Source organism: Sceloporus occidentalis, unplaced genomic scaffold, assembly GCF_023333645.1.
Source record: "Sceloporus occidentalis isolate IW3139 unplaced genomic scaffold, rSceOcc1.0.p SCAF_8, whole genome shotgun sequence".
Lineage (NCBI taxonomy): Eukaryota > Metazoa > Chordata > Lepidosauria > Squamata > Phrynosomatidae > Sceloporus > Sceloporus occidentalis.
The window spans coordinates 488,287-508,559 of record NW_028316988.1 but is presented as its reverse complement, the minus strand read 5'-3'; the positions used below and the strand labels follow the sequence as shown (position 1 = coordinate 508,559).

The window sequence follows — 20,273 nt, the reverse complement described above, 5'->3', positions numbered from 1 at the left end:
GGTGGGCATATTGGTTTTGTCCTTCCTTCCTTCCTTCCTCTATCTCTTTCTCCTTATTATTATTATTAAGATTTAATAATAAATAGGTTTACACAGCGCTGTACATAGGATCAATTAAAATAACATAAAGACTTGCCAATGGAGATTAATACATGTATTAAATTAAAAGCAATAATCGTCCCTCCTTCAAATTTCTTCTCTCCTTTTCTTCTTTCTTTTCTTCCTTTCCCCTTCCTTCTTTCTTCTCTCCCTTCCTTTTTCTCCTTTCATCCTTCCTCTCTTCCTTCTGCCCTTCCTTGGGGACCACTGATGTATCTCTCCATACATAGGTTTAGTTTGCAATTTAAAGGAGATAAAATAATGCTAAGAAATAGTCTTTACTGTCGGAAGACTTATCTACGCTCTTTAAAACTTTGCTAATCTGCTTTAAATGCTGTGCCTGCCTCCTGTTGCATTCTGGGACTTGTAGTTTAGAAAGGGGCATTCAGAACTCTCTTAGAGTGCTCTTAGGCCTCGCTGGACTACAAACCCCAGAATGCAACGGGAGGCCGTCAGAGCTGTTAAAGCGGATTAGCAACATTTTAAAGAGCGTAGTAGTGCGATGATAATCCATTTAAGATTTGGTTGAACCAAGAATCTTTGAGAGCAAAGGAGAGATGGCTAGGAAAAGCCATTTTACGTGGAAATGGAGGGCTATGCTGCATAAGAAGCCAAATACACACCTGAGTCTAGACAATCCCATCGTTTATTTAAACCCTTTATTTAGAGAAATATAAAAAAAGAAGAAGGGGAGGGGAGAAAGGGAAGGGCATGAGAAGACCATTTTGCCGAGACCCAAAACGCACATCTTTCCCCTTCTCTCTCAATGTGAAAAAAGGGACGAAGCAATGGAAGGAAAGAGGTTTGCAGAACATTGGCAGAAGCGTCTCCAAAGCAAAGCCTCTCGGCTCCAAAAACCCAAATGCAATATTGGCCTTTCTTTGGCGGAGATCGAACTGACCTCTTTGTCCTTTTATCAGCAAATACGTTATCCAAAAGTTACGTTCCAAAAGTTAGGTGTCTTCTTCTTCTTCAGATGCCCAGGATTGGAATGGATTGGCAAAAAGGGGGGGAAAGGATCTGGTTTTGTTGTTGTTGTTGTCGTCGGAGGGAGACAAACTTTCAGAAGGAAACTATGGCCGTAAGGAGACAGGCATTTGCCTAAAGGGACAACAAGAACATAAGGACAAAGCAAACTTCACCTTGACCCAGACTTAAGGAAAAGAGAGAGCAAAAGCAATATATACACAGCACCTTTCGCCCCTTTTGACGGTAACCAAGTCCTTTCGAGGGTTTCGGCCCCGTCGGTATAAAACAAAAACCAGGGTTTTGCCTCCGGAGATCCCCAAAACGTAACCAGATAGCAATGCTATCCTAAGGAAAAGAGAAGAGAGCTAGGAAGGGGAAACCCAGCTTTAAAAATTAAAACAAAAATGGGTTTTTTAGGTTCATACAGAGCAGTGCATTCTGTTCACAAGGCACCAAAGTTCTCCAGCCAAACACAGAAGAGACAGAAACAGTTGGCAGCTCATGGCAGAAGTAAATGCAAGCCTGCCTCCTTGGGGAAAGACTATACACCTTTATGGCAAAGGCAGAAAACTATTCTTTAATAATAATAACAACAATAACAACAATAAAAACTAGTAATCTTGTCTGGGTCCTCAGTGCCGGGGATGGAAACTTCTGGAACAACTTTTGCAACTCTCCAAACAGAGGCTCTCCAAAGACTTCTATGCCTTTCTTCTAGAGAGAAAGAGGGCAATCTGGCTTAGGATGAATTTTCCGCCTCCCCATAAAAAGAGAAGGCAGCCCTGTCTCCATCTTAAGGGATTGGACTCTTGTTTTCTCCAAGTTGTAAACTTGGAGGAGGTTTGCTGCCCTCGTGTGGCAGACCCGAACCCGACACTTAACACAAACCGAAGGACAATTCTGGGCATCCCTTGCGCGGGATGCGACGGAAGGAAAAAATGAAAATGCCGCGTTAAAGGTACACTAGCGCCCTATGCGCAAAACTAAGGTCGGGACACCCGCCGCGGAGAAAACGTTGAGGAAAAGAAACCGTGAGCAAGGCTTAAAATGCCACGGAGTTAATAGGGGAACATTGCCCTAATAGACTTTGGGCTGAGATATGCCAAGAAAAGCAAACGGAAGAGGATTTGGCTCCAGGAGGAGATGCCAAAAATGTCCAGAACTAAAAGCATTACATTGCATTGCATCCTGTTTTTGTAAAGAAGAAGGCAAAAAGTATACATTTGGGGCCGTTCCGCGAAGGAGGCATCCGCTGCGGCCGGAAAAGAAACATTGGTCCGCTGCAGAAACAAAAATGTTGGCGAAAAGGTCCCACCGTTTCCGTCAAAACCGTTTCCCCAAAGACAAGGAATAAAGGAATAAGGAAAATTGGGTTGTTCCTCCTCCTCCTCCTCCTCCTCCTCCGCTACATCCCAATCCCCGCTAAACAAAACACAAAATACAAGCGGCAAGCCATCCTAAGGAAAGCGCGAAGACGAGCGCGAAGTGGGTCGGAAAAAGTCGCAGTCAAAATGCGGGAGTTGCTTATAAAAAGAACAAAACAAAACACAAAAACCTCAGGTCGTCTAACAAAAAGTCGACATCGTCTGCGCATAATCTCTTTTTGCGTGCGTCTCGGCATCCCAGTGCACAATCGGAAGAGGCAGCTGTCTCGCGGGAAGGAAAGGAAAGGAGGACGGGCCCAGGCCGGATGTGGCATCGGCGTCGGTGGCTCCTTGCGTCAGAGCGTGCGCGGGTTGTACTCTGGCAGCTTCTTCAGCTTCTCCTTCTCGGCTTCGCTCTCGTCGCGGGCGATCACCAGCGAATGCGCGTAACCCATAGCCACCTGGACGGAGAAGGAAGGAACAGGACGCTTCTGAGGAGTCGGAAGCCATTTGGGCGGCGGAAACATACGGACTCCGACTCCAAGTTCAATTTTGCACAGGGGATCTGTTCTGGACCCCTCTCCTGCGCAAAAACGGAGACTCGCCAGTGTTGAAGCCCCATAGGCAGAGTATGCACCCCATTGAAAATAACAGAAGTCGCCCCACTGAATATTCAAGACCACAGAAAGGAGGGGCGACTTTTATTAAATGTAAAGCCTAGTCTGTTGCACATTTACTTTCGTGGGAACTTAGGAACGTTTCCTCGGTTGCGAGTTCAATACCAGCCGAGGGGCTCAAGCTCGACTCTAAGTTGCTAAGATGAGTGCCCAGATTGTTGGGGGCAATTAGTTTACACACTTTGTAAAACACTTAGGGAGTGCTTAAGTGCCCTGATAAGTGGTATAGAAACGTACTTGCTATTGCTATTGTCCAGGCGTCTTCAGCAAATGAGTATTCACTAATTGAGTAACCTGGATTACACATTAGCAACTGGTTTGTATTCACGGTCCCTACATATTCCCTGGTTTAGGAACCCTAATAACTGGTTTGTATTCCTACTCCTTCCTTCGTCATTTTCCTTCTTACCTGCTCTGTGTAAATCCCATCCAGGGTCTTTACTTCTTGAGCCGCCGTTGAGGACTTGGGCTTGTGGTCTCCGTATCCCTAAGAAAAACCATAGTAGAGTCCATTGTGTCACTGAGAGCAAGAACTAAGTAAGTTTGCACAAAGTAAGTTTACTCAACTGTACTGTTTGCTACTCCTTGAAACTATCAGAAGCTCTGACCTGGTTGCAAATAGAGATGCCTACTCAAGTCATTTAAGTGAGTGCATTCTCTGTGCTGGAAAATTCAAGAGTGAAAGCTTGGCTAGGAATACTCAAGAAAGGGCAAGTTGGATTTAAGGGTACCAAACCGGCAACTGAACTGCGCTCCTTGGCATCTGGAAACACACCAGATGCATCTAGACAGGTGACGTTTGTCTTTAAAACCCCGCAGTGTCTGCTGCATTGCTCCAGTTTTATCAGCCAAATGCTTCTCCAGCAACATGCCAGGCTCCAAAAGCATTTGGCAACTAGAAGATCCTTTAGGAAGCAAGGAACTAGGTAACGCCCGATTCTGTGCCCAAGGATTGCCCACAACGCTAAACGTTAAGCTCCTGCTGAGAAAGGCAAGGAACCAGATACCTTTGGAAACACATCTACCAGACTTGTTGCTTTCAGGTCATTACCTGGATACCTATGTTTTTGCATTTCAATGTTTGCGTTGTCCTGTGCCAACATCAACTTGGCTGTAACTGCTTGACCTTTTGCTATGCTGTTTGCATGCAAAACTATTCAATATATCTAGGTGTGTGTTGGATATCTAATCACAACACAGTACATAAATACCTGCAGCATTTTCGTATTGTGTTTAATTAAATGTTGCATTTTGGTTGGACTGTGGTGTTTGCCAGCGGTGCAGATATTGTGGCATGAAGTAGGAGAGGAAAACCATGTTCACCCAGAGGAGAAGCATTGCCTTTGGTTCACCACCAACGCAAGCATCCACCAGAAATGCAACAAACATGCTTGCCAAACCAAGCAGCAGTGCAAAGCTTCCACAGGTGTGTATATACAACGTTTTGGTCTGGTGTAGCGGCTACAATTGCCTCCTTACCAGCTCTCCAAAAGTCGGAGAGGGTCCCCAGCTGATGGTGCTCTCGTCCGCAGCCACGATAATGCTGCTTTTCCTGGAAAAGAAACACAGAGGAGGAGGTTAAAGAGCATGGAGAACACCTTCTTAGACACTTCCAGGCATTGTGTTGCTCCTTGCTGTGCCACCATTGCTTTCCTCTGTGGCTGAGAAAGTGTGACTTGCCAAGGGTCACTCACTATGCAAAGATTCATATCCCGGTCTCCTAGGATCCTAGCATTCAGTGTCAAGCAGCGGTTTAAGCACTGGATTCAGACACTGGAGACCAGGGTCCGAATGCGCACTTGGCCATACAACCAACATGGGCAAGAAGTCACACTCTCTCAGCCTCAGGGGAAAGTAATTGCAAACCCTCTAGGAATAAATCTTGCCAAGAAAACCCCATTTGCCATAAGTCAGGAACAACTGGAAGGCACACAATGCATGCACCCAATGATGTGTGAACCGATGACGGAAAAACACATCGTAGCTGCATGAAGTCGGATAGATTTGTCTTAGGATATTTGAGTTTTGGCTGAGCGCGAGGTGTATGTTGAATGTTTGGTATGTTTGTTTTAATAATAATAATTAAAAATATATGATTAAATAATCTGAATGAATCTTAATGCATTTCTGCTTCTTACCAAACACCTTTCCGCTCCAACATTTCTCTATAAAGGGAGGAGGAGAAAGGGATAAGATGGCCGCCGATCCTTACCCACAAGCCAAGCTTCGGATCTTCCACCCACAAAGGTCCTGCACCGTTTTGGGGTACATTGTCGACTCTCGCGAGGTGTTTGTTGCCCCCCAGAAGAAAAGCCCACCTGCGGGACACATTAAAAGAGAGAAGGATTAATATCCGCTCTCCGACCGTGACATCGGAAATCATTCGCTCCCTTTCAAAGCACATTCCCAAGGCGTCCGTTTCCTCCACTCGCGGGGAAGGGATCAAAACAGCCACTTTACCCGTTTCGCTGACCGCGAAGGAGCAGGTGTAACCGGCGTAGATCTGCGCGGCGCCGCGCCCGGGGAAGTCGAAAAGCTTCACCAGCCGGGGCACCATTTCGTCTCTTTGCTCGGCGTGTCCGAGTCGGCCGTAGCCGCCGAAACCCCAGGAGAAGACGCGCTTCTGGGAGTCCAAAACAAGCTGTATGTCGAAGGGAAAGAGAGCGAAAGAGATGGATTCAAAGTCAGGGAGGCTTTTATTTGCAGCATAGACGACAGCAAAGCATTTGACTGTATTGATCGCGAAAAGTGATGGAAGGTGCTCAAACACATGGCCGTCGCAGCCTCCGAAAGGCGTCCAGCCCTCACCGTGTGGTTGGTGCCACAGGCCACATCTCTCACGACGACGTTTGGGACGGGAAGGATCTGGCCATCTTTCGTCTTCTCTATGAAGATGGCGACGCGGCGGGGGACCAGCTCGCAGTCATACTCTATTCTCTGCGCGCGGGCAATAAACTTCCCGTCCGAGTTGTGCCCTGTTTGCAGGACGGAGAGAGCGCAAGACTGAGAGGAGTGGCAGAGGGTGTTTTTGTAGGGTCAGAAGCCCCATTCCCCCCAACATACAGGCAATGCCACATACGCAAAGACTTCACTCCATGCCTTGGTCATCTCCAGCCTTCTTTGGACTGGCCTTGCATTGTCCCATCTGACTTCCATTCAACGTTTTCCGGCTTATCCACCGGACTCCATATAAAAGTTTATGACAATTGCTCCACTCCTGACTATGATTGTTGGCTATTGATGAAGTATTATTATTATTATTATTATTATTATTATTATTATTATTAATCTTTCTGACCCATCATTTCAATTGTCAGTTGAAAAAGCACAGATATTAAAAACAATTCATAGTTTCCTACGACTTGGAGCTGGCTGAAGATACACATATACACAGACATATATATACACCCACACACCCACACACATATATATATACCCACACATATACATATATATAACACACATATATCTATATATACACACACACAAATATATATACACATACCTAACTGGCCATACTCCGGACACCCGAATGAGTAGAGGTTCCCCTTGCAGTCCATGACCATGCTGAATTCGGCGCCGCACGCCATCTTGGTAATCGGCTGACCATTGTACATGATCTAAATAAACAGGGATGTTTTTCATTTTTGGAATGCCGACAAACCGAACAACCCCCGCCCCCCCTTTGCATGATGCCCAGGCGCATGGGCCTTGCAATTTTTTGCAGCGAGTCGTACGGCGTTTACATTTCCGAAAGCGGGCATCGCTCGCTCTTATAGCGGTCCTGGTTTTTTGAAATCTTTTGGAAAGTTCGTGGGAGAACGAACGCAATGATATCTAATTCAGCTCTATCTTATGGGTCTCTCAACTGGCTACAATGGGCGCAAGGAGATAGCGTTACAGTTTGGCATCGGTCCTTAAAAAACAAGCCAAAGGAAATGACGGGAATGAGCACCGCGACGCAGCGCCTCACCTGCGTGGGGCTAGGGATGGCGTCCGTCTGGTTGCCGAGACCCAGCTGGCCCATCTTGTTTTCTCCAAAGGCAAACACAGAACCGTTCTCTGGAATTGAAAAATGGCACGAAAAAACATTTCCCTTTACTTCTTTTACCTTACCAAGATGTAAGGCATATGTGCTCTCCTCGAACCCAGGTCTAAAGTGGATAAAGATACTGACAAAGATGTTGAATAGCAGACTGGGCCCAGGACAGAACCTCACTGGACACCCCACTGGTCAGTTCTCTCCAGGATGAAGAAGAAGAGAAGTCATTGCAACCTTTGGCTTTGGCTGGTCAACCAACTACAAAAACCACCTCACAGTTGCACTGTCTAACCCACACATTACCAACTTGTTTGCAAGAGTATCACGGGGATGATTATCAAAGGTCTTCCTAAAATCAAGATAGGCTATGTCTACCTTTGGTTTCGGCCGGTCAATCAGTTGCAAATCCATGATGTCACAGTTGCACTGTGTAACCCACATTTAATTAACGTGTTTGTAAAATTATCATGAAGGACCTTGTTAAAGGCCTTACTCAAACCAAGATATACTAGGTCTCCTCCAATCCCTTCTTCTACCAAGCTGGTAATTTTATAAAAGAACGAGATCAGATGAGTTTGGCATCTATGTCTATGACACACAACAGCCAACGATGGAAAAGAAGGGTAAGAGAAAGGTAGGCTCAGGTGAGATCGGATGCGTATATCTCTACCTGTCAGGGCGAGCGTATGGTTGCGTCCGCAGGCGGCCGAAACGACGATTTCGCCGCCGAGCATCTCAATGGGCTTCGGGGCGTCCACTCGCTTGGTGTCTCCGTGTCCGAGCTGCCCTTTGTCGTTTCGCCCTAAAGGGTCACAAACACACACAGAGACATTATTAAAACGGGTGAAGATGCCCTTTGACGTCCAGCGCCTGAAGCAGCCGCCTCACTCTGTCTGACGGCCCCAAAGGGCCCCAGAGACTCACCCCAGCTCCAGAGCTTCCCTTCGGTGGTGATGAGGAGACTGTGAGCGGCGCAGGGCCCCGAAACCACCGTCCGGACCTGGACCCCCGAAAGGCAGCCGTATCTGTGGGGTCCCCACAAGTTCTGGCCCAGGTTGCGGTAGGCGGCTGTGGCGGGAGAAGAGTTGCAACCGGTTGTAAAAAGGACCCGCAGCGGCAGACGGAGGCAAAATGCCATAACAGCAATGTATTTATTGGAGTAACCAAAGCGCACAACATTCAGGCTGCAACAGCGGAGCTTGCAAAGCTTGCGTTTTGTGCATCTTGGTTGTTCCGATCCACTTAGTTTGGGGATTTGGGGTGTTGCTGTGTCTATGACGGAGTGCTTAAAGAGACAAGGATAGGCACTGAATCGTCCTTTTCTATCTGCTTAAAAGGGAGTGATCCGCTCACCTTGCTGCTTAGGCACTTCTTTCCGTCCGATCAAGTCCCAGTTGGTCGCTCCAAATATCAAAAGCTGTCCCTTGAACTTGGAGCCTTCGAGTTTCTGCAAAAGAAAGACAAAAAAGGGGGGATTTTAAAAAGCAACCAATTCCAAAAACGTGGAAGAAAGGTCTTCAAGGCCATAAATATTCCCCCCAAAATTCAGAAACTCACAAACTGTCTGCATTACAACTTTGCAAAAAGAAAGGCACTCAGAATACAAGTCAGACTAGAAAGTTGGCCCATAAATGTCCCACATCTTTGGTTTGTCGCACTCTATGGACGCAATTCGCTTCACGATAGAAAAGGAAAGAAGAAGAAAATGCTTTAAGGAAGAATAAATATTCCTGGGAGACATGGTCCGGTCCCAAAAGTGGACGTTTTCGGACGTTGGCAAAATGGAGCCAAATGCACGGACGCCCAAAATCCACAGAAGAGCGATGCTTTGTTTGCAGCGTCTTCCCAAACTGTGGTCCTCCAGACCTTTTGGACTCCAGCTCCCAGAATTCCTGACCGTTGCCTCAAATGGCCAAGGCTTCTGGGAATTGTAGTCCAAAAAATCTCCTCTTCCGCTCCCAAACGTGGGGCCCCCACCCTCTCCATCGCCCCAAAAGCAACCCAGGTGCCCCCTTACAATGCGCTCCTTGCTGTGTTCGGGCTCATTGACCACTATGGCCGCCTGGGGCTGGGGCTGCTGGTTCTGGTCGGACAAAGCCCCCCGTCCCCCCGCTCCGGACCGGGACCCCTTCTTGCCCCCTCCGGCCGCCATTGTGAGGGGCAACGCCGCGCCAACGTCGTGTTCATCTCCGCTGCTGCCATCTCCGCCGCCATTGTTGCTGCCACTACTGCTCCCCCCGAAATCTCGGGGGGGCGCCCTCTTTTTGGCCGCAGGGGGCACCCCCCGAGACGATGCGGGGCGCTTCCGGGTGGCCCCCGTCCCGTTGTCCCACGCTGCGGAGGAGGCCTCTGTCGATGTCGTCTTCCGCCGCGGCATCTTTCGCGTCCGAACTTTCGCTCGTTCTCGCCTGGCAAAGGGACAGAAAGAGACGCAAAGGGAAAAGAGATTAGATAGCATGATTTGAGGGGTGAGTTTTGGCACCATTCCGGGGGGGGCACCTCTTGATACCCCACAAAATAGGGGTTTGGGTGTTTTTTTTGGATACCTCACAAATTAGAGGGTCTTTGGATATCCTTTAAAATCGAAGGGCCTTTTGATACCCCACAAAACAAGGGGTCCCTTCAAATCCCTAGAGAATCAGAGGGCCTTCATTTTGTGGGGTATCAAAATAGGTGGTCTCTTGATACCCCACAAAACAAAGGGGTCTCTTTCATACCCCACAAAATAAGAACACCTTTGATGGGTCACAAAATAGGGAGCCTCTTTGATACCCCACAAAATAAAGGGGTCTCTTTTGATACCCCACAAAACAGGTGGTCTCTTAATACCTCATGAAATAAAGGGGTCTCTTTGACACCCCACAAAATAGGGAGTCATTTGATACGCCATAAAACAGAGGAGTCCCTTTGACGCCCCACAAAATGGGGGGGCTTTTAATACCCTACAAAATAAATGGGTCTCTTTGACACCCCACAAAATAAAAGGGTCTTTTTATGCACCCCAAAAGATTTAGGGGGGAACTGATACTTTTGGAAACCAAGTTCTCTTTGGGACAAAAGAGACATTGCAACCGAAGCAAAAAGTGCATTTTCTCCAACTAAAAGTGCATTTTTGTCCCTAAAGTCTTGGAAATTGGGGTCAATCCAAAGGGAATAAATTGGGGTGCCACCTTTCTAAGGATAGGAAAATATGGGGGGGGCTTCATTAAAATGAATAGGATTTGAAAGGGGAGGCACACCGATCTCCCAACACTTCTCTTTTAAGGATTAAACCCCATCCCCCCCCATTTTAAGACCCCAAAACAAATAAAACACCCCAAAAACGCCTCTTGGCCCTGTACCCCATTTCCCAAAACTGGGTTTTACTTTTCTCCCTTCCCTTTCTTTCGTAAGTATATATTAAAAACAATCCCAATTAAAAAAAAATAAAGATAATTGTATAGAAAATGAAGCTTTTCTAAAAGATATAAATTTGGGCAAAATATGAAATATAAAACCTAAAAAGGGCCCCCCCAAAAAGTTACTTCCATCTGTTTTCTCTAGCCTTTGCTAACTTTCTCCATGCAACTTTGCAAAAGTGTTTGCAAAATGTGTTTGCAAATATATATATATACACACACACACACACACACATATATATAGATAGATAGATAGATAGATAGATAGATAGATAGATAGACATATATGTTGATATATGCATCTCAAAATATTTTTTAGGGCTGGAGGGAAGAAACTCCTATCCTTAAGGAACAAATATTTACCAACAAACACAACTTTTACACATTATAAAAAAAGCAACAACAACAACAAGAAACAGAACAAAGGAAAGGAAGGGGAAGATTTAAGGTTTTGTTTTGCAAATGAGGCTCTTTGCCATGCAATATAATAGTAATAAAAGAGATATGAATCTCAAAAGCATTGCTTTCCTGTCCTGAAATAAACCTTTAATATATGCAACAAAGGTGGATTTGCAACAACAAAGTCAACAAAGGAAGGTTTTTGGGAATATATATATATATATATATTGCAAACTTTTAAAAGAAGCAAAAAGAAAAACGAAACCTGGCCTAGACTTTTGCATCAGAAAAGAAAAATGCTTTTAAAATGAATCCTTCCTTAAAGCAAACTCTTTTTAAAAATAAGAAATTATATATATATATATATATATATATATATATATATATATTTGCAAACTCAAAAAGAAAATAAGGCAACAAGAAGCTGCTTTAGAAAATAAATCCTTGCTTAATGCAAACTCTTTTTTTAAATAAGAAATTATATATATATATATATATATCTGCAAACTCTTAAAGGAAGCAAAAACAATGATATTAAACCTGGCCTAGACTTTTGCATCAGAAAATGCTTTTAAAATGAACCCTTGCTTAATACAAACTCTTTTAAAAATTACATATATATATATATATATATATATTAAAAATGTCTATTTAAAGGATCGCTTTTGCTTTTTGCAGAAATAACAAAAAGCATTCAATCTATTTTTCCGAAACCTCGATGCATTTCTATTATATATATATATATATATATATATATATATATATATAGCAACCCCCCTTTTTTTGTTCCTGGGCCTTTTGCAAGAAATAAAAAGGAACCCCCCCAAAAAATACAATCCTTTTTTTCCTGACCCCCAAAATCTTCCAACCTTTTTCTTTCCTTGCTTTGCAAAATGAAAAGATAAAAACGTCAAATGGAGCCAAACTTTCACCTTCTTTCCTCCTTCTTTCCTTTCCAAACGTCTCTTCTGTGCAACAATATATATAGATATCTATATATAATTGCAACCGTTGCAGCTTCCTCTTTGCAAAGATAATAACAACAATAACAATAACGTATCCTCCTCTTAATTTCCTTCCTTTTTTGTTGCAATTCAGGCTTTGCAATTGGGTCCCTTTATTTGTTTTTACCCCTCCTTCCTTCCTTCCTTCTTTCCGTCTGCTCCTCTCTTCTTTCTTCTTCTTCTTTTTATTGATCTGGAACAATGGGACCTCTGTCTTGCTCCGGATTAAACCACGTGGATCCGACTTCCTTCCCCCCCTTTTTTTGGCCTTAACCCCCCCTTTTCCCCCTTCAATCTTGCAAATAATAATAATAATAATAATAATATATATCTATATCTATATCTAAATCCAAACTCTTGCCGTTTTGCAAAACCTTTCTTCCTTTGCAAACTGGCTTTTAGTTTTTGCAAAAGGAAGTGTGACCCAGAAATGATTTTTGATATATATATATATTTATGTATTTATATGTTATTTAAAGAAATGCAAAACACTGGGCTGCAAAAAAAATAAAGGTATTTATTCCTTTAATGTTTTGGAGGACTTCCTGTGAAGGAAGGAAGGAAGGAAGGAGAAAAAGGAAGGAAGGAGGAAGGAGCCACTAAATAAATGCACTTTGGGAATTATAAATATATGTGCAAAAGAGTACAAAACAGAAAACACATGTCCAGGAGAAGAAGGGAAGGAAGGAAGGAAGGAAGGAAGGAAGGAAGGAAGGAAAGAAGGGATGAAGGGGAGGGGGAGAGAAAAGGCCAAGGAAGGAAAGGGCTGCAGACTAGGCATAGCGCCCTCTGGAGGCCTGGAGGACTCCAAAAATACCATCATCATCATCATCATCATCATCCTCCTCCTCTGGGGTCTAGGTAGGGTTTTTTCAATGCAATTGTTTGGGAAAGGAAAGTCTTAAACCTATTCCGGCAGACTTTGAATACTTGTGTCTTTTCGGTGCATTTGTGTGCAGTTGTTGTTGTCGTTGTTGCGTACCTTCAAGTCATTTCTGACTTACGGCTCTCAGAGCGATACATATGATAAGTGTGATAGATAGATAGATAGATAGATAGATAGATAGATAGATAGATAGATAGATGGATAGATAGAATAAGACGGATGGATGGATCGAGGAAGAAGGTCAGTGGATTTGATGGCTGAGCTTGGAACTGAACCCTGGCCTCCAGGGTCACAGGTCAATGATGGATGGATGGGTAGATAGACAGATAGATAGAGAGATACATAGGTAGAGAGATGGAAGAAAAGAAGGAAGGAAGGAAGGAAGGAAGGAAAGAAGGGCAGTGGGTTTAATAGCATTGAACCCTGGCCTCCAGGGTCACAGTTCAATGATGAATGGATAGAGACAGATGGAAGGAAGGAAGGAAGGTCGGTCTCCCAGTGGGTTTAATGGCTGAATATGGAATTGAACCTGGTCTCCAGGAACATCATCCATGCTCAGACTACTATGCAAGACTACCATGCAGCCAGTCACCAGGTTCTCCATGGGGATGCTGGGACCTGCAGTCCAAAAGGCCTCACTTCTCTCAAGCTCTAAGGCCACCCAAGTGGCAAAACCTTTCAGGATCAGAGGAACATCGGAGGCTGTCTTTCTGGTCGAGGCCGAAATGCCCCCAAAATGTGGCTTTGGGTTCCCCATTTTGGAATAATGACTACCTTTCCCCCGAATCGGTGAAAATGTGAATGTTGAGCAAAAGGGTTGTTTTGTGATGTTTTTCCTTTGCAAGGAGTGCAAAGAAATAGAGGAAAACCACATCTTGCACGCAGCAGCATTGGCCTCAATGGAGGACAAAGAGAGGACTCTGGGAAAGAGCCGCTGTCTTATCATATTATTGCAGCTTAAAACAATATATATATATATATATATATATATATATATTTAATAAATGATTCATAAATTCTTGCAGCTTCAGTCCCTAAATCTATTCCAGCTGGGAAGGTCCTCCTTTGCCTTCTCCCCTTCAAGCCCTGGAAGCCGCAGGGAGTGGGGCTCAGTGGCTGGAGCCAGCCCCGGAGGAGGCCCTTCCCAATGGGGGAAGCAGAGCAGGGGCGGCCTAGTGGTCAAAGCATGGCCCTGGCCCTGGAGGATGCTGGGGGCTTCCAGAAAGGAGCTTGAGGGGCCAAGGGCCCAGACAGGCTGCATGGTCTGGGGATGATGGGAAGTGTCCTCCAAGACCCCTGACACTGACATTCAAGGTTTTACAAGTACTTTAACCAGTATATATATATGTGTGTGTGTGATTGCATATATGTATACACACACACACACACACACACGCACACACATACATGGAAGTGCCATATCTCTCTATATATGCGCACACTTCTGATATACGTATGTATAGAGATATATAGATACACACATAGAAGTGCCAAGCGCAGAGGCCTCCCTCGCTTGGCAAAGCCAAGGGCCCTGTCTTTCCTCCTCCTCCGTCCAGCTGTAAGGCTTTCCAGCAGCATTGGCCTCAATGGGGGACAAAGAGAGGGCCGCCGGGAAAGAGCCGCTGTCTGAAGCCATGGACCTCCTGGGGGCTCCTTTTGGAAAGCCCACTGGCCACTGCCCCTTATTTATTATTTCCTGGGACCCAGAGGCAGATAATAATAGCAATAATAATAATAACCCATTCACCTTTGAAATGATTACTGTATTTATGAGGATGCTCCACGTGCAAAGAGGGAGGCCACGCCCCTCGGGCATAGGCAGCCAATGGGAGCGGAGGAAGGTCCAGGTGAAGGGAAGGAGGCCACGCCCCTCAGGAACAGGGAGCCAATAGGAAAATCCCCTGAGTCCCCATAGACTTCGGTTTGATCAAGATGTGGCTGATAATAAAGAGCATTCCTAATGCAAGGGCGCCCTCTTGTGGCTATTCTAGAGCACTGCAGCCTCTGGATCGAGACAGAGATCGACCCAGCTCCAGAGATGGATCCAGCGGGAGAGATCCTTCCCTCCCAAGGCTCCCCTGAAAGGCCAGAGGATGATGGGGATTGCATTCCAAAGCCTTTTGAAGGGTTCCAGGGCGGAGAATGGAGGCCTTGAAACCTCCCTGGCATCCTGGGCCTGATGAGGATGATGGGAAGTGTCCTCCAAGACCCCTAACACTGACATTCAAGTCACCATCCCTGGGAAGGGGATGATGGGTCCTGCAGTTCAAGAGGCCTGCTTCTCCCCCTGAACCCTGAGGAGCTCAGGTCTGTGTCTGTGGGCTTGACAAGGACTACAAGGTCCCTAGGCATGGCTTTTGGATTACAGTTCCCATCACCCCCGGGAAAAATGACCGCCCCGCCCCTGAGGGCCAGAGGATGATGGGAATTTCATTGCAAAGCGTTTGCGCTTTGTATTAAAAATACAAAAACATAATAAACGTCAATGTAAAAAATAAAATTGAAATAAAAAGATAAAAAATATGATTCAAAAAGAATTTTTAAATACTGAAAATCCTCTTTTGTCAGATGTCTTCCAGCGGGACTCGAACCCGCGACCTTAGCCTCCGAACGCCGGCTCTTTGGCTTCAGGCGCCACCGCTGGTCCAGGGGCGGGGCCATTCTCCGGTGTTTGTGACGTCACTGGGAGACAGCTCTCGCGCGCCCTCTTGTGTCTCCAGTGAGGCATGACGCCCTGAAGGGAAATCAATAGCAGCTGCCTTTTTGAATGGAGGGCGGGAACGGGAAGGCGGCGCCTGAAGGGAAACAAAATGGCGCCTGTTTCAAGCGAAGGCGGGAAAGAAGAAAGAAAATGGCGGCCGCAGTCAGGTATTTCGTTTTTCTCTTCGAAACTCACTTATTTCATTGCTTTTCTACTATATTTCTTCCTTTTTAAAGGCGGTTTATCCTTGGCGTTTTTTATCTTTTAATATTAATATCGTTTTTAAATGTATATCTCAGGTTTCACTTTGTTTTGATCCTTTTAGCTATTTTTATGCGTTTGTTTCTGTTCTTATTGTGTTAATTCCGGTTTTTTATTTATGTATTATCTAAAAAGAGCCAAAAAATACTAATCTGAGAGAGAGAGAAACTGGGCAAGAAATATAACATGTATTAAAACATTAATTGTGTTTTAGTATAATTGTATTGTAATATATATTAAATTAGATTTCATATATATATATATATATATTTTATCCGTGGGTGGAAATAGCTAATGTTTCCCCCCTGCCATGGACGGATCATTTCCTGGTAGAGGCGAAAATCAAGGTCTCTACCCAGATCCCCCCCGGGGGTGGCAGACCAGTTAGGATGGTCCACCCTCGAAGGCTGATGGAACCCAAAAGGTTCCAGGAAGCCTTAGAGGGGTCCATGGTTGGAAGCGACGGCGACTCTGTTGATGCCCTCACCGCTATCTGGAATACCGGTCTTTCAAGGGCTATATACAGTATCGCTCCTAAGCGCCCTCTCAGACCCGCTTCCAAACGCAAGCCCTGGTATACGGAAGATCTCCGGGCAAGGAAGCGGTCACTGCGACGGCTAGAGTACCGTTGGCGGAAACACCTTTGCTTAGACGACAAGGCTCTCCTAGACCAACTGTTAGAGGACTACAGAGAGGCAATACGAGCAGCAAAGAATTCGTTCTATGGTGCTCGTATCGCGTCCGCAGAGTCGCGTCCGGCAGAGTTGTTCAGGGTGGTCAGGGAGCTAACTCAGCTCCCTCCCGCTCAGAACCAGATCCTTGAACCTACTAAGGCCTGCTGTGACTTATTTAACGACTTTTTTGCGGATAAAACCTCTCGGATAAGCGAAGGTCTGAACGCCGACATTTTAGCAGAACCTAAGGTAGAGGTGTCCGGAGCCTCCGTGAACAATGTTAAACTAGATCAGTTTGAGTTGGTGAGTACCGATGATGTGGACAAGATCCTCGGAAGTGTTCGGAAGACAACCTGCTCTCTCGATCCCTGTCCCTCGTGGTTAGCGGCCCAGGGGGGATCGGCGGTAACAACTTTGTTACGCCGGATAATTAATTCATCTTTGAGGGATGGGCAATTTCCATCACAACTGAAATTGGCCATAGTAAAACCTATTCTAAAAAAGCCCTCCCTCGACCCCCTGGTTCATAATAATTATCGGCCTGTTTCGCTGCTACCATTTCTGGGGAAGGTGATCGAGAGAGCGGTTGCAATCCAGCTTCAGGCGGTCTTGGATGAAACGGATTATCTGGACCCATTTCAAACTGGCTTTCGGGCGGGTTACGGGGTTGAGACAGCCATGGTCGCCTTGGTCGATGATCTCCGTCTGGGCATTGACAGGGGAAGCGTGTCCCTGTTGGTGCTCTTGGACATCTCAGCGGCCTTCGATACCATAGACCATGGTATCCTTCTGGGACGCCTGGCAGAGGTGGGAATCGGGGGCACTGCGCTCCAGTGGTTCCGGTCCTACCTCTCTGGGAGGTCCCAGATGGTGCAGCTGGGAGACGTGTGCTCCGACGAGAGGCCCCTTAAAACCGGGGTCCCTCAAGGGGCCATTCTGTCTCCCATGCTATTTAACATTTACATGAAACCGCTGGGAGAGATCATCCGGAGACATGGGGCGCGGGGTTATCAATACACTGATGACACCCAAATAGTCTTCTCTATGTCTCCGACTGATGCAGTGACTGGGGATGGGGTCTCTCCTCTCGTGGCCTGTCTGGAGTCAGTAATGGGCTGGATGAGGGAAAACCGACTCAAATTGAATCCAGAGAAAACGGAGGTACTAGTTATAGGTTCCCTGGTCCAGGAATGGCGGTGGTTCCACCTGTCCTGAACGGGGTCACGCTCCCTGTGAAGGACTCCGTGCGCAGTCTGGGGGTGCTCCTTGACTCGTCGCTTCACCTGACTGCTCAGGTGAATGCGACGGTCAAGAGCACCTGTTATCAGCTTTGGCTTATTCGCCAGCTGCGCCCATACCTGGCCCAGAGGGACCTTGAAACTGTGGTACATGCCCTGGTAACCTCGAGACTGGATTTCTGCAATGGACTCTACATGGGGCAACCCTTATATCAAACTCGGAAGCTGCAAATGGTTCAGAACATGGCAGCCCGGCTGGTCACTGGTGCTCCCAGGACCAGCCATATAACACCGGTATTGAAAGATCTCCATTGGTTGCCTATCCGCTTCCGGGCCCAATATAAGGCGTTGGTTATTACCTATAAAGCCCTAAATGGCTTGGGTCCAGGTTACCTAAAGGACCGCCTCTCCCCGTACATTCCGCCTCGCACCCTCAGGACATCTGGGCAGCAGCTACTGAAGGTGCCTGGGGCTAGATTGCCCTCCACCACAAGGAGGACATTTTCCACTGCTGCCCCAGCCCTTTGGAATACGCTGCCCACTGAGCTCCACTCGACTACCACCCTGGCCCAATTCAGGAAGGATTTGAAGACCTTCCTGTTCCAACAGGCATTCCCCGATTAAAAATCCTGTGGGCCTCCCTCCTCTTTCGTGGCCAAGAGGAAGGGCTTTGGGGCTTTTTTGCCTGTATTTTTTATTATTGTTTATATGTGATGTATTTTGGATTTTATTGTATGTATTGTTGTTTGAAATTTTATACTGTAAGCCGCCCTGATCGAAGGAAGGTGCGGGATATAAATAAAAACTTTATTATTATTATTATTATTATTTATGTTTTAATATATTTACTATTATATACATTTTTTTAATATATATTAAAACATATTAAAAGAAATATACATTTCTATCCTGATTTCCTCCCAAGAATGGGACTCAAAGCAACACATATCTATATCTATATAGTTTACACAGATACATAATTATATATACCGAGTTTTATATATATATATATATATATGTATGTAATTGTATACAGAGATATGCATGTAATTATAGATACAAAGTTACAATTTTATACGTGTGTGTTTATATATGTAAACACACATACATACTATTACACACATGGTTATGTATACATATATATATATATATAGACACACACATATATAAAATTATAGCTTTGCATATATAATTGTGTGTGTATATGTATATAAATTATATATATTTACACAAAACTATAATGTGTGTGTATATATAATTATATTTATACATACAGATATATAAAATAACTGCGTAATTTTATGTGTGTGTGTATATACAGACATATGAAATTATAACTTTGTATATATAATTATATATGTGTGTGTATATCTAGCTATCTATCTATATAAATTATATATATATATATGTGTGTGTGTGTATAACTATATGTAATATTATGTATGTGTTTGTCTCCGTTCCGTTTAATTATCCCTTCCTGCGCTCTGATTGGCTGCCCGATCCTGAGGGGTTTGGCCTCATTGCCTTCCGCTGGCCCTTCCTTCCTGCGCTCTGATTGGCCCTCTAATTGCTATCCCTCGAACGTCTCCATGTCGACGCTCTAGCTATTTGCCCTCGGAGAGTTGGCCCTCTAAGTGTCGTTTCCTAGAACGTCTCCCGGTGACTCTCTAGCCTCGCGCGACTCTGTGGTAGGCCCTCCGAGACGGAAGTCCTAGACCGTCGCCATAGAGACGCTCTAGCCAGCCGCCTCGGAGGGCCGTCTGGCGCCATGAAGGGAAACAAAATGGCGCCTTTTTGAGGGAAGGCGGGAAGGAAGGAAGAAAATGGCGGCGGCCGCGCGGCGCTTGTTCTCCTCATGGCGACGGACTGGCCTTTCTTCCCCTCAAAAGTCACTCCTTCCACTTGCATTTTGTGTTCTTTTCATTTTTAAAGAGGTTTTATCCTCAGCATTATTTTATTTAGTGCCATTTTTTAATTTATGTCTCAAGTTTCGCTTTGTTTTAATCCTTAGCTGTTTTTTATCTCTGTTTCTTCCTCTATTTCTCTTTATTCTTATTATTATTATTATTATTCCGCTTCATCGTCGCCATTTCATAAAAGACGGACGTTTCTGAGGATTAAGATTATTTTGACTGAAAGGGAAAAAACAGGACAAGAAAAGCATTTTCAAAATACAGTTTTAATACAGTTTAATAAATGAATAAAATTTACATTTCATTTTTGTTGCTTCCTATCATTTTTTATTTATATCTCAGGTTTCGCTTAGTTTTTAATCGTTAGCCATTTTATTTCATTTTTAATTTATTTTTTATATTTACTTTATATATATATATATACACACACACACACACCGTTTTGTTTTTATAGTATACATTTCTATCTTGGTCTCCTCCCAAACTGGGATTGAAAGCAACTTCTATATATATATATATATATATATATATATACACACACACAGTTATAAATACATGTATATAATATATCTATACACATATAATTATAGATGCATATATATTTGTGTGTGTATTTATAACTTTGTATATATAATTATATATGTATAT

General features: G+C 44.8%; 1 protein-coding gene across 2 annotated transcripts; it reads right to left on the bottom strand.

The window, feature by feature from the left end:
* Positions 1 to 745: 745 nt before the first annotated feature.
* LOC149307593 (protein RCC2-like) lies at positions 746 to 12,211 on the bottom strand. 2 transcript variants are annotated; one of them, XM_089537295.1, is made up of 13 exons: positions 11,881 to 12,211; positions 9,169 to 9,559; positions 8,505 to 8,598; positions 8,076 to 8,219; positions 7,822 to 7,953; positions 7,083 to 7,171; positions 6,615 to 6,729; positions 5,918 to 6,084; positions 5,570 to 5,750; positions 5,322 to 5,427; positions 4,589 to 4,661; positions 3,519 to 3,596; positions 746 to 2,893 (listed from the first exon to the last, which is right to left on the bottom strand). In XM_089537295.1, exons 2-13 carry the CDS (start codon positions 9,526 to 9,528, stop codon positions 2,789 to 2,791), a joined length of 1,644 nt encoding a protein of 547 aa, XP_089393421.1. In that variant the 5' UTR covers positions 9,529 to 9,559; positions 11,881 to 12,211; the 3' UTR covers positions 746 to 2,788. The 2 variants fall into 2 exon arrangements, with proteins under 2 accessions (XP_089393421.1, XP_089393422.1); XM_089537296.1 differs by lacking the exon at positions 11,881 to 12,211 and adding an exon at positions 11,818 to 11,854.
* Positions 12,212 to 20,273: the final 8,062 nt, after the last annotated feature.

Bases quoted from the DNA above. Each gene is read 5' to 3' on its own strand.
- LOC149307593 (XM_089537295.1), bottom strand. From the start codon at position 9,528: ATGCCGCGGCGGAAGACGACATCGACAGAGGCCTCCTCCGCAGCGTGG. The intron at 8,220-8,504 runs GTGAGCGGATCA...CTCCCGCCACAG, and splicing joins AGAAGTGCCTAAGCAGCAAG to CCGCCTACCGCAACCTGGGC. The intron at 6,085-6,614 runs GTATGTGTATAT...TCCTGCAAACAG, and splicing joins TCCGGAGTATGGCCAGTTAG to GGCACAACTCGGACGGGAAG.